At 55.1% G+C, this 13415-nt stretch overlaps 1 protein-coding gene across 1 annotated transcript in view; it reads right to left on the bottom strand.

The window, feature by feature from the left end:
- The window catches only part of CDH23 (cadherin related 23), a 430582-nt gene that overhangs the window by 2933 nt on the left and 414234 nt on the right, over positions 1-13415 (bottom strand). Inside the window, exons 47-63 of the mRNA XM_019624627.1 lie at positions 12071-12295; positions 11164-11333; positions 10807-10944; positions 9704-9823; positions 8113-8290; positions 7789-8000; positions 5465-5656; positions 5172-5285; positions 4327-4456; positions 3968-4219; positions 3727-3888; positions 1974-2230; positions 1510-1607; positions 986-1106; positions 825-904; positions 646-686; positions 425-485 (exon numbers count right to left, since the gene is read on the bottom strand). Of these exons, the coding sequence (XP_019480172.1) occupies positions 425-485; positions 646-686; positions 825-904; positions 986-1106; positions 1510-1607; positions 1974-2230; positions 3727-3888; positions 3968-4219; positions 4327-4456; positions 5172-5285; positions 5465-5656; positions 7789-8000; positions 8113-8290; positions 9704-9823; positions 10807-10944; positions 11164-11333; positions 12071-12295 (2551 nt within the window). The remainder of the gene's footprint in view (positions 1-424; positions 486-645; positions 687-824; positions 905-985; positions 1107-1509; positions 1608-1973; positions 2231-3726; positions 3889-3967; positions 4220-4326; positions 4457-5171; positions 5286-5464; positions 5657-7788; positions 8001-8112; positions 8291-9703; positions 9824-10806; positions 10945-11163; positions 11334-12070; positions 12296-13415) is intronic.

Below are 13415 nucleotides of genomic sequence, written 5' to 3'. Positions count from 1 at the left end.
AGCCTCACCCCTCAGCCCTGTTCATTTCCCTGGCTAACTGTAGTGCCTTTCCCAGAACTGGGTGGTTGGAGACCGTAAGCAGGCCCCTTGCCCGTGGCACCTGTGGTACCTCCTCCCCACGAGGATGCCAGTAGAACCAGAACAGGACATGTCAATCTGGATCAGCTTTGGTTGGACGCCTCACCCTGTACTCATTGACCAAAGTGAAAGCCCCCCTGGAACCAGGGGCCCATCAGGTGGGGAGCCCAGCTCAGTGACAGTTTGAGAGTGGAGAGAGGGTGGCTGGCCCAGAAGGGGGCGCCCACACCCCAGGTTTCAGCCAGTCAGTGTTTCCTCACTGGGAGGCAGTAAGGAAGTCACCCCAGCTGGGTCCTTGGTAGGCCTCCCAAAAGTGCACCAGGCAGGGCTTGGGGACCCCACTCACCCATCAAAGGAATACTTGTTGGTGTTGGGCATGTCCATGATGTCAATGAAGCCACGATTCCCTGCAGGGAGCGGTTGGGGCATGGAGGGGAGGGCGCCGCCCTGCTGGAGCTGGGGAGCCTGGGGCTGGTCCAGGCCTTGTGAGGCCTGGGCAAGCACTCAAGCTCCCCAGGAGCCCCTCCTGTCCTCTTCACCTCCCCACCCATCACAGCCATCGCTCACCTGCTGAGCCAGCCACTATGGCTTTGAGCTTTCTCTTGTGTCTGGAGAGAAGCAAAGAGAAGAGCTGGTGAGGGAGGCTGGGGCTGGGCTGGCGTCTCAGGGCCCTGCCTGCCTTCACATCTGCCCCAGGAGCAGGGCCGGTCAGCCAACCTCAGAGCAGGGGGCTAGGGGTCACTCACACGGTCCTGTAGTACCAGTTCATGAGGATAAAGAGCATGGCAGCCAGGAAAAGGAGAATGGCCAGGACAATGATCGCCATCTGGGGAGACAGGGCCAGGCGTGAGCAGGTGAGAGCACCAGGGCTGGCGCGGGGGCTGTGGGGCGGGTGCCGCTGGCGTACCTGCAGGGCAGACATGTCATCGGGCAGCCGGACGGAGATGGCGGGCTGCACGTCCAACACGTTGTAGTTCCGGAAAAGGTTCCGCAGCTGTTCCTTGTTCTCGTCAATCATCTGGATCACCCTGGGCAAGGAACGGGGGCCTCAGCGCCCATCCTCACAGCCCACAGGGCTTTCCCTACTCAGCCAGCCTGCCTAGCTCCTGCTTTGGGCCCCTGAAGTGTACTTTCTCCCCAAGCCCACCCAGGTTTGTATCTTACGGGGTTCACCGTCCCCTCATAGAGGATCCTGTTTGATCCTCACAGTCAGCATAACATTCCCATTTTACAGGTGGGGAGAGCAAGGCTCAGAGCCTCCAAGCTCTGCTCATAGCCATAAACTGGTCTTTCTTCCAGCCCTGCCCACCTCTGGGGGAGAGCCCCACACAGCAGGCCTGATGGTGTTGTCTGGGCCTCTGTTGGTTGGTCCCCTCCCCAACTCCAGGGCAGGGAAGCAGATGGACAGTCTGAGCACAGACCCCCGCCTACCGGTCCACGTCCAGGATGCGGTTGGTGTCACGGTTCACCACGTGGATGAGCAGCTCCGTCTGTGCGAAGTTCACCCGACCCTTGTTGTCCACGTGGAACTAGGTGAGAAGGGGCATCATAGGGTGTGGCAGGTGCAAGGGATTGGCTGGGAGGGGCTAGGAGCCCCACCTGCCCTGCCGTACCAATACACCCATCACTGCTGAGTGCTTGCTGAGGACCAAGCATGAGGACCATCACTTCATAGCACAGTGCGGGGCACTATTATTAGCTCCATCTTACAGATGAGGCAACTGAGGCCCAGAGACCTGGAAGGACTTTCCCAAGGCCATGCTGCTAGGAAATGATTGATGGGCATATACCCCCTTTCATGCCCCTGACCGCTCCACAACGCCCTGTCCCTCCTTGTGGCCTAGTCTCCCTTCTTGCTCTACTGCCCCCAGCCCCAGGGTGGGTTCCATGGGCACCTGCACGTCATCACTGTTGACGATGGCACCAGTGATGTTGGAGAGTAGGCGGATGAACTCCTCCTCAAAGCCACGCACGCGGTCGGGGATCTCATTAATGACGATTTTGACGCGCTGGTCATCCCTCAGGATGTAAATGCCGATGATAGCCGTGTCGTTGTGGCCTGCCAGGTCCCGGGCCACAATGTCCACCACAAAGTAGCCGGGGCTGTAGACCATGAAGAGGTCAAAGGTGCGCAGGATGCCATCCACACTCCCTGCAGGAAGAGCCCATGGGTGGGGAGCCGCTCAGGGGCCACCCAGTGCCCCAGAATCCCCCGGGGAAGGGGCAAGGTCCAGGGGCAGGTGACACACCAAAAGGAAGCAGCACGGGCCTGCAGAAACTCAGGATGCAGAGGTCTGCAGAGCCCAGCGAGGGCCTCAGCATGGCTGACAGTGGTCACAAGAGTGTGCAGCCCGTGATGTCAGACCTGCACCTCTTTAGAGATTTATAGTGAACGCTCCTGATTTTTAACTATTGACATTCTGCATATTAAACAAAATGGCTGTGGACTGCGCTAGCCCTAGGATGATGAGTGTGGGACTCTGCTGTCCCCTGCTGGGGTGCCATGGAACACTTCTGAACCACCTGTCTCTCACACGAACTTCAGAATTTGACAATCACAGTAGAGAGATGACCACAGGAGGCAAATCCCAGTCTCCTGTTAGAAAACAGTGGACCTGGGTTTAAAATCTGCCGCTTTATTGTCTGCTTAAAGTCATGGTGTGACTTTTTGCTAAAAGCAAAGTTAGCTAGTTAGCCCCTCTGCATTTTAGTTTATTAAAATTAGAACAGTGGGAGCTCAGAGGATGAAAGGATGGTGCCTGGTGGTGTGATTGGAGGAGGCGGCATATGAACTACAGTTTGATTTGGGGTGAGGGGGGAGCATATCTGAAGGTAGAGGTTCTGAAGGTCAGGATGGTATTCCAGGAAGTGAAGGAAAGTGACCAAAGGCCCAGGGGAGGCTGGTGTAGAGCAGGCTGAAGGAATGGTGAGCAGTTCAGCTTGACTGAGCTGAGCACAGAGCCCTTAAGGTTAGTAGGGGAATGAAGAGCCAGAAAGAGGGGTTAGGAGAAGACCTGGGGAGCCCTGAATGCCAGGCCAAGGAGTCTGGGTTGGCTTTCTACAGACGGAAGAGCAGGGAAGGGACTGGGGCGGGAAGTAAGGTAACGGGACACCCACTGGCACATCCTCTAGAACCTGACCCAGAGAGGCTCAGCCATCCACACAGGCAAGTACACAAGCAGACATGCACACCTGTAGGTACAGGTGCGCTCTCAGTTCTGGCTCCCCAGTGCCTAGCACAGTGCCTGACACGCGAGGGTGAGGTGCACAAGTGGAAAGACAGGTGGATATATGGAAAGGAGAATGGGAAGATGGCGGGCTGCCTGGCTGGCTGGACAGATGGGTAGATGGGAGGATGGATGGATAAATAATGGACGGAGGAGGAAATGGAAAGAAGGAAAACAAGGAAGTGGGTAGGTAGATGTGGATCGGGAGAGGGGAATGAATAGTGGCTTGCTGGCTGGCTGGCTGAATGGATGAATGAAGGATGGATGGGTAGATAAATGAAAGGACTGACATGGCTGGCTGGCTGGCTGGCCACCCATACCCTGTGGTGCCTACACAGACCACCTCATATACTCCAGACTACAGTCCATGCGGTGACAGAGGTCTTGGCTGGAGGCCACCCATATGTAACCAGGCTCCTACCCATGGTGAAGACCTGGCCCACGTCCTCAGAGTCGTTGGCAAAGGCCCGGAAGTAGTGGATGGCCAGGATGCTGTAGAAGACCAGACTGTTGTTGCCAATGTCTGCGTCCAGGGCCAGCACTTGGATCAACTCTGAGCCCATCTTGGCGTCAGTGGCCACTCCTGCGGGAATGGGCAGGCGGGTGTAAGCGGTAGGGCAGGGGCCACCCCACACCCCGTGCCCAGGCTCCAGTCCCTGCACCTGCAGTGTATTCAGCCTTGGTGAAGCGTGGTGGCTGGTCGTTGATGTCCTCTATCACGACTCGCACCTCCTGAAGGCTGAGGTCATTGACCAGGTCCAGGTCTGGTGAGGGCCCACGGGGAGGTGTCCAGCTGCGATTGCTCGACGCCTTGACGATGAAGGAGAAGAGAGCTTCACGCTCCCGGTCCAGGTCCCGCAGCACCAGCAGACGCCCATCGGGCAGAAGCTGGAAGTTCATCTCTTCGTTCCCAGCTGAAGGTGGGACCATGGCACAGGGTGAGGGGGCAGGGCCAGGGTGGGCATATTGGGGTCCTCTCCAGCCCCAGGGTAGGCAGGACACTAGCCCCATCAGGCCCCACCTGCAATGAAGTAGTACACGATGGCGTTGGGGCCCTCATCTGCGTCCACAGCGCCTGTCACATTGCCCACGAGGGTGCCACGTGGTGAGTGCTCAGGCACTGTCAGCAGCTGGTACTGGGGGCTGCCTTTCTGCAGGAGGAAGGGGGTTGTCATCCCAGGAAGCCAACGGAAGGCCCGAGCTTCCAGCTCCTACCAGGGGGTCCTAGGTAGGACCTTTGTGGGTGCTGAGGGAGTTTACTGCCCACAACTTGTGGGGTGAGCAGAACACCTGTAACCTCAAGGGAACAACGGCTGGGCCTGGGAGCCCCCAGCTCTGCCCTCAGGGATGTCATCCAGTGACATCCTCCATGAAGGCAGGGCTGGGCTTGGCATGTTCTCCAAAGTCTCCCAGGCCCTGAATGGATGTTTGAATGAGGGCTCACACTCTCTTATATGCACGTGAGTGTGCACATAGGCCCACACTCACAAAGAACCTCCAGGGAACATATCCCACGTGCACACAAGAAGAAAAACCACTAAGTCAGAGAGTCTGAGTCCACACGAGGGGCTCAGCCCCAGCTCGTAAAGCACAACTGACTTTCAGGCTTCCTGTGTACAGTGTGCAATCAGGAGAGTGTCAGCTCCAGGAGGCAGGCATTTTTGTCTGCTTTTTAAACGGCTGACTAGTGCCTTGAAATAATAGCTGCTCAATAAATATTTGTTCTGTGAAGCGTATTCAGGTTTCCGTGTGCAACCACATGTGTATATCGTAAAGGGTGCACAGGGGAGTACGTGTACGTGTGTGCTTGCAGCCAGGGAGTCCCTGTGTGGGCATGACTGGTGCAGGGGGTGGGTGAGAGCTCACTGGAGGCCTCACGAAGAGGGGCTCGTTGTCGTCGATGTCGTCCAGGACCACCAGCATTGGCTGCATGGTTTCATATGGCACTGGCTGACCCAGGTCGCTGGCCACCAGGATGAGCTGGAGGGGGGGGGGGAGCACAGTCAAAGGAGGAGTCAGAGGGCCCCACGTGGGCACTCCCCAGGGCCCACGTCACCACCCTCCAAGGCATTCTAGGTGGGAAGGAAGGCGGTGACCCTGTGCCCAGAGGAAAGCTCTACCCTCGGCCCCGCGCCTCACTCCAGGCCCCGCCCTCTTACACTGTACACCGCCTGCGTCTCACGGTCCAAGCGCAGCGCTGTCTGGATGAGGCCGCTGATTGGGTCGATGGTGAAGTACTCCCAGTCGCGATTGCCCGTCGACTTCAGGAAGCTGTAGCGCACGGCCCCATTGAGGCCCTCGTCCTGGTCTGTGGCATAGACCTCGTACACGTTGGAGCGCAGTGGGATCTCCTGTGGGGCGTGGGCGCATGGGAGGGAGGTTCCGGGGGCATCTGAGAGAATCCCAGCTCCCAGGCTCTGATGGAGCTGTCGTTCTTTCCCTTCCCGTATCAGAATGTCCTTGCCATCTTTCAGCATCCTTAGGAGACCTCTGCCTGCTTGGCTGGACTCTCCTGGAGTCTGAGCATCTGCTAGAACATCCCGTCGCTCCACTACTAGCTAAGGCCGCTGCCCACTGAATGGTCCAGCCTGGGATCCACCATGCTCCAAACCCTCTCAGGGTGACCACCCTCTGGAAGCTCCCTAATCTCTCAGATCCCATGGTATGCTAAGGTTTAGTAGACAGAAGAGGGATAAAAACGCTGAGGCCACAGCCACCCTCTGTTCCTGGGTCTGTTTTGCTCTCTGCTACCCCAATCACAGGAGTTCTAGGTATCTCCAAATAACACCATCCACCCAATGGGGTACCTGAAACTGGGGGACAGGCAGGTAGGGTGACATGGTGAATACAGACTGGACAGCATGTGAGCCGGACATGCCACTTCACCTCTGAGCCCCAGTCTCCTGAATCCCTGAGTTAAGTGTAAAAATCTAGTTGACATCACACATTGACCCATGATAAGGCTGCCCAGGACACCAGAAAAAGAGCAAGTTTCATTGCTTTTAGTTGAAAAATTACCAGCTTAGCATGGTTTCACCGTTAATCTCATTGATCATGGCAATCAGAAACTGAATGGAAGTTACAACTAATTAATAGAAAGTGAGATGACCAATAGGTAATTACTTAACAAATGCTGGTTGTTGGGGAGACTTAAATCTTTGAAAATATGGAGCCCTCGAAGGGAAAAATAAGTGAGTGGGGCCTTTGGTGTGGAAAAGAACTAGATTATTATGAAGCCATATCCTGCTTCATTCCACAAGCAGCATTTGAGGCAGCTTACAAGAAAGTATAAATTATAATAAGAGTGAACAAGTTAAAAAAAAAATCAGGGTAAAAGAAAAGAAATGGTTGGCAGGAAAATGGGAACTGAGGGATAGGAAGCAAGGTGTGTGTGCTAAGACCTTGCAGGGCCACTCAAGGTGGGCTGATCATTCTGAGCCCCCTAGTGGGCAAAGCGAAGAGGACCACGGAATCATTACAGGAGATACAGGTAAAAGCAAATCAAAGTGTTAAAAACACAGTGTTTCCCAGAGCTCAGCCCTGGCAGAAATTTCTCCCGTGGGATCTCAAAGAGGAGATAGAGGGGCGGCCCACTGGCTCAGTTGGTTACAGCGCAGTGCTCATAACACCAAGGTTACTGGTTTGATCCCCACATGGGCCACTGAGATGCACGCTCCACAACTAGATTGAAGACAACTACTTGACTTGGAGCTGATGGGTCCTGGAAAAACACATTGTTCCCCAATTAAAAAAAAAAGAGAGAGTGACAACAAGGACTTAATGCTGACACTCTGAGATGCGGAGACATGCTCAAGTTGGGGGAGCAAAGAACAAATGGGAAACACCCTGACTGTACCACCAAGGAGCGTTTTGGGCCTGGGTGCTGAGAGGAAGAGGGGGAGGCTAGGAGATGGGGGAGGACTTCCCTATCTTTACATGGCAGTTTAGAGCAAAGAACGAAAGAATCGGAGAGGTTCTAGGAGCTCAGCCACTTCCTCTTGTTTCTTATTTTGATGCCCATCCTCACCAGGCTGTCCTCACGTGGGTATCAGCAGCAGGAACAGCAGACAGATGGAAGGGGCACGTACGTTTATTTTGAGACAAGTATAGGGGAAGTGGGTTTCTGGGGAGACTGACCTTCTTGGAAGACATCTAAGAGCAAGAGATGGAGCTCCTACTTTTATTAGTCCCGTTGTGCAGATGGAAAATCAAACTTAGAGAAGTCACTTGCTCCAGGTCATTTGTCTGGTAAGCGATAGACGTAACCCCAAGACCTTCTGCTGACACAGCCCATATTACTAACCACTGTTCAGTACTGCCCTGTGTGGCATGGAGCAAGTCCGTTCCCGACCCTGGCCTCAGTTTCCCCACCTTCACCGTGGGGACCCTGTCATTCTCTCAGGCGTGACTGTAGGATGAAGAAGTGGGCTGGATATTGGGAGGGGAGAATGTTGGGCAGGAGGCCCCCTGGGGACAGCAGTACCTCTTTGATGTGGAGGATGGTGCCGTTGGGTGGGCGCACAAACACGGGGCGGTTGTCATTAACGTCGATGACCTCCACCAGGAGCATGGTTGTGCCCCAGAGTGGAGGTTCCCCGCCATCTGTGGCCACCACGGTCAGGTTGAATCTCTCGTAGGAACGCAGTGGCCGCTGTGTTGTCACCAGGCCAGAGTCCTTGTCCACGCGGAAGGCCTCTGGCAGGTGGGGCAGGAAGGCAGGGCATGGCTCTGGCTGAAACACCCTTCCCACGGCAGCCTGCCCCCCCTCCCCCCCCAAGGCATCACGGGTGGGGAGCAGGCTACGTACCCATGCCGGGGCCCTCCAGTGAGTAGGCCAACTCCGCATTGGAGCCCTCATCCTGGTCGGTGGCCATCATGGTGATGACAGAGGTGCCCGGTGGCTCATTCTCATACACGCTCGTGCTGTACTGGGGCTTGGAGAACTCTGGCCGGCAGTCATTGACATCGAGCACCTGGATCACCACCTGGCGGGGGGCAGGGGAGTTTGAGGTCAAATGTCAGGAGCATACTGGGGGCTACGTCAGGTGACCCAGTCACATACAAATAAGAAGAGGTGGACAGTGCCCATTGTTGGAGTCTGACCTGAAACAATTTATTTAACCCTCTGAGCCTCAGCTTCCTTAACTGTATATCGGGGACAATATGTCTATCTCTCAGGGCCTTGGGAGGCACCTTCGTGCTGGTGTATGCTAGATTGTGATGGTATGTGGGCAGTGCCTGGCCCGAGGAGACGCTCGGCAGCTAACTGTAGTTAGCAGATTTTCCGTGAGGGCTCTGAAGCAGGAAGCCCTCCCGCCCACCTCCTACTCTGCGCTGTGCTCCTTCCTTGAGTGGTCCCATACATCTCACTCTGAACTCTGGACCCTAACGCTGGATGGCGATTCCCCCACCCCTGAAGGCCCCCTCTTGACCGGGATTTGTGTCTGGTCTGAGACGTGGCGCTCTCTGCTGGCCCTGCTGCAGCCTAGGGCAGGTCCTATGGACACACCAGACCGGAGGGCTTTTTTTTCCCCTCCGGGCTGCTGTGGCCCAGCCTGACTGCACTCTCACCAGAGCCTTTCCTAGCAATTTTAAGAGACCCTTTCAGCGCATGAAGCACTTTCCACCCCCAAACCCCTCCACCTCCCGGACTCAAGACCGTCCTGGGAGGGAGGCAACCTTAGTCTTCTGACTCCAAATACCGTGCCTTTCCCCGTACAGCACACGGCTGTGTGACAGGGACAGGGTTCAGATGTGTGTGAGTGCTCCCAGCCAGCTTCTCACCCCCTCACCCAGGAGAGTGGTTTTTTTGGATGGTGGGGGAGGACTGGAAGAATGAATGCAGAAAGACATGACCGGACAAGGCAGAAAGAAGTGGGGAGGAAGAAAGAGACAGCAAAGCCTCAAGAAACAGGATTTTGGATAGAACTGGGGTAGAGCTTACAAGGTGGGATACCGGTCCCAGGGTTGGCAACTGTGTGGATGCTAGAACGGCACTGGAAATGGGGTTGTGAATTTGACCCCTCATGAATGTTCTTTAAGAAACATAAACAAAGATAATTGCTTTATAATTATGTTTGGTTGCTGGATTGTTTCTTTCACTGAGACGCCATGGAGACACTGGGCCATACGGAGCCCCAGGCTTTATTTGGGTTATACCCAAGTATGTTTAGCTGCCTTTGCAGGGGTTTGGCACAAGAGATTTCTGCTAGAGTGCCCATGTCCCTAAGCCACAGCCATCGTGACCCACCCAGCTGAGCTCCTGCCTTCTCCTTCCTGCCACCATGTCGCTGAGGGACCAGGTGGCCCTGCCCCTGCTCTGATTTCTCTCACGGTTTGGCTTACTGCCTCCACGACCCTAATCCTTAGTGTCCCCAGCCCAGGCTTGTGCCTCTCACCTGCACTGAATTTTCTCGACGGTTGCTGGCTATATCCCCAGGGTTGTCTTTGGCAATGGCAGTCAGGATATAGTGGTCCTTCTTCTCCCGGTCCAGAGAGGACAGCACATAGATGTCACCCTAGTAGGGGCAGGGAAGGGTCAGGTTCATCATCAATCCAGCAGATATTTATTGAGCATCTACTATGTGCCAGATACTGTTCTGGGCTCTAGAGATACAGCACTGAACAGAAGAGACAGCAGCCCCTGCCCGCATGGAGAGTCCACTCTAGTGGTCTTCTTGCCCTCACTACCCTAGTCCACCTGGAGATGGGATGAACAGCTCAGGGCGAAGCTCACTACCTGGCCAGGCATACAGTAGCACTCCATAAGTATTTGCTGTTTATAGGGCCAGGCCAGGAGCATGCCTGATTGTTCATACCAAGCAGGAAGAAGAGAACGACGCTGAGAGGGCAGCATGCAGGGGGATGTGGGCAGGGGAAGGCAGTGGGAGGGAAGCCCAGTTCTAGCCCAGGAACTGGGAAAGACCCTGGCCAACCAACCACTCCCATGCCACAGGGCTGTCTCTATACCGAAACAGCAGCTTTTAGCTAATTTGCAGACATTTGAAATGATCATCCACCTTTCCTCTTGAGTTTCTGCTCTCCCACAAGCCTGAGACTCATGGGAGCATAGGGGATGCGCTGAGGAGAGGGCCACACGTATACAGGAGGTGCTCAAATACTGTGCCCACTTTCTGCAGAGCTGCCTATGCCTCTCTTTCGACAGTTTCAAAAAGCAGTCACAAGGACTTGGATCAAATTTTCTAGTCTCCTGGGAACACATCTCAGGAGTTTTTGTCCCACAGAGGGCTAGTTACAAAAGACTTCGGCCAATTCCTTTCACATCTGCTGGGACAGAAAGGCCATCGTCTGCAGGTTGTCTGGGACTCTGAGGACAGGTCTTGCTGACTTGGCTAAAAAACCCTGAGGCTACAGATGTTTGGGTGGCAGGACGCAGAAATGCGGGAATGACTACAATACTTTTGGTGGCTTCTCAGCCTATGACGCTCTGGGCCTTTCCCACCCCTACTCCCCAAACCCATGCCCTCCCCTGCCCGCTTACCGTCGTGGGGTTGATGGAAAACTTGCCCTCTCCATTCCCGAGGCCGTACTCAATGACAGCATAGTTGCCCGAGTCAGCATCAGTAGCAGTGACCCTCAGAATGACTGTGCCTACAGGCACATCCTCAAAGATGGCTTCCTGAAGCCCGGTGGGCAGGGAGAGAGAGTAGGCCAATGTCAGTCCTGGAGTCCCTGCCCCTGGGAACGTACTGATGGGGACAACCCAGGGCATCAAGCTGCTCATGGGGTGGTCACTCCCATGAGGCTCAGAGGCTTGCAGGGTGGTAGCGGAGGATGCCCAAAGGCCCCAAGGAATGGGCACAGGTCCTGGAGCCAACATGTTGGCCTGGCCACCCACCTGGTAGGAAGGCTGGTCAAAGATGGGGTTGTTGTCATTGATGTCCACAATCTCCAGGTAGACAGGGATCTCAGCTGCCCGAGGTGGGGACCCATTGTCCGAGGCCCTCACGGTAAAGTTGAGCCAGTGCACTTCCTCATAGTCCACTGTCCGGTTGGCAATGACCTTCCCTAAGACACAGAGGCACCCGTGCCATTTTGGCCATTCCTCACTCATGGAAACTCCCCAAAGTATGAAGAGGAGGATCGGGGGCTTTGAGGGGCAGATGTGATCCATTGAATAAGGAGCATGGCCAGGGAGCACTGCCCAGTGTGGCAGGCCAGGAAGCTGAGAGCAGCTGGCATCCAGCTATTCTCCTCACTGGAGGAGTGAGAAAGCTTTCCCCAAGTCAAAGGGATGAACATCAACATGCCCAGGACCGCCTTTGAGACACGCCCTCTTGGTTTTCTTGCTCCCTAAGCGATACTAAAAGAGTCAGTCCTCTGTATCTGCAGTATCAATCTGCTGCTGGTTGAATCTATGGATATGGATGGAGGGCCAACTATGGGACTTGAGCATCTGCGAATTTTGGTATCTGCGAGGGGTCCTGAAACCAATCCCCCGTAGATGCCAAGGGATGACTATAGTGGAAGCTTGGGTGGTAGAGATGGTGGTGGAGAGTATTCCAGCTTTCCAGCAGAACTGAAAGGGGCTTTCCATCCCTATCTAGGGCCAGGCACTCTGTCTTTTCCTCTAGTTTGGGCATCTGGTTGTCACTAGAATGTTGGTCATATGGGCTCTGGCCCAGCCCACTGAGAGGCCATGGTGTGGCCCCAACTGGAGGGTGAGAATGGGCTGTGGTCCCTCTTGGAGTCTAAGCAGGCATACACATGTCCCTCAACCCTTCTCTGGCAGGTTTCCTACCTACCTGCTGAGGAGTCTTCCAGCTGGACGTAGCCTGGGGGCATCTGGTCCAGCAGGGTGTAGGTAATGAGCCCATTGAGGCCTTTGTCAGGGTCCACGGCTGCCACGGCGATGAGTGTGGTGCCCGGGGTGGCCCCCTCCAGGACCTGCTCTGTGTAGTAGGTGATCCCGAAGGGCTTGAACTGGGGCGTGTTGTCATTGACATCCAAGATATTGACTGTCAGCTTGGCTGGAGTGAAGGCAGAGGGTGAGGGTGACATGAGGGGCACCAATATGGCTAGGCCAGGCCTTCCTAAGTCTCAGCCATGCCCGGAGAGAGGATGGCAGCATCTCACAGCCCCTCCTGGGATTACTGAGGCTTGACTCAACCCTTGAGCAGTGGCATGTCACCCTTTTCATTTGGTCTGGTTGCGCATTCTTCCATAGGGAAAGGGGTTTGGGTTCCACCAGTTAGCTGGGTAACCTCAGTGAAGCCCCTGGCCCTTACTGTGCCTCAGTTTCCCAACCTGTCCAATGAGATAGGACTAAGATGCTCTTTAAGACCCTTTCCATGATCAGCCTTCTGTCTCTCGTCTGAATCGTCCTGTCTATATAACCAGCCTGGGCCCTTTGCTCTCTGAGTGTAGGACATGTCGGGGATGACCAAGTCTGCACTTCCTTCCTGAAAACTTGGTCCTCTGGGCTGTAAAGATAAGCAGACAATATCTGCCAAGCCTATCTCCCCACTCCAGCAGTTGTCCTTGACTCATGGAAGAGTCCACTTGAAGCCACCCCCTCCCTACGACCCCCTCCCTGCCCCCCACACTTCCCACACAAAATCCATGCCTCTAGCAGCCCCTCTTAGCTCACGCCCCCGGCTGCAGACAGGGTGGCTTGTGCCTGCCTGTGGAAGGCAGCATCCGTACTCCTCTCTTCTCTGACATAGTGCCCGTGCACCCCAATGTGGTGTCTGTGGCTTCAAATCACCTTTCCTTGCACTTTCCTTCCTCTGGACTGGTCCTGTGGCTTCCTATCAGATCTGAGGCTCCTGTCTTACATTCTAGCCACACCCTCGTTACCAGTTCTTACAACTATTCTGACCTAAGTCTCTGTAACCCATCCTTTTCTCAGTTTCTATCCAGTCTCTACCAAGCCTCCTTCCCACTCTGAGCTTTGGGGTTCATAAACACACACAACTCTGGGCTTCTGGGTCCCCCATTGCTGAGCTCTGCCTAAAAACTGGGACGCACAGTCATTTTGGGCCTCATTGTAGCTGCCACCTTCCATGTCCCTCTAGGTCCTCCTGCTTCCTCCCTGGGGCCAGGCATGTGCCTGTTGCTGGCCTGCCCCCCAGCCTTGATCAACTCTGA

Source organism: Hipposideros armiger, unplaced genomic scaffold (assembly GCF_001890085.2).
Source record: "Hipposideros armiger isolate ML-2016 unplaced genomic scaffold, ASM189008v1 scaffold_15, whole genome shotgun sequence".
In the NCBI taxonomy this organism is placed as follows: Eukaryota; Metazoa; Chordata; class Mammalia; order Chiroptera; family Hipposideridae; genus Hipposideros; species Hipposideros armiger.
This window is presented reverse-complemented; position numbering and strand designations above follow the sequence as displayed.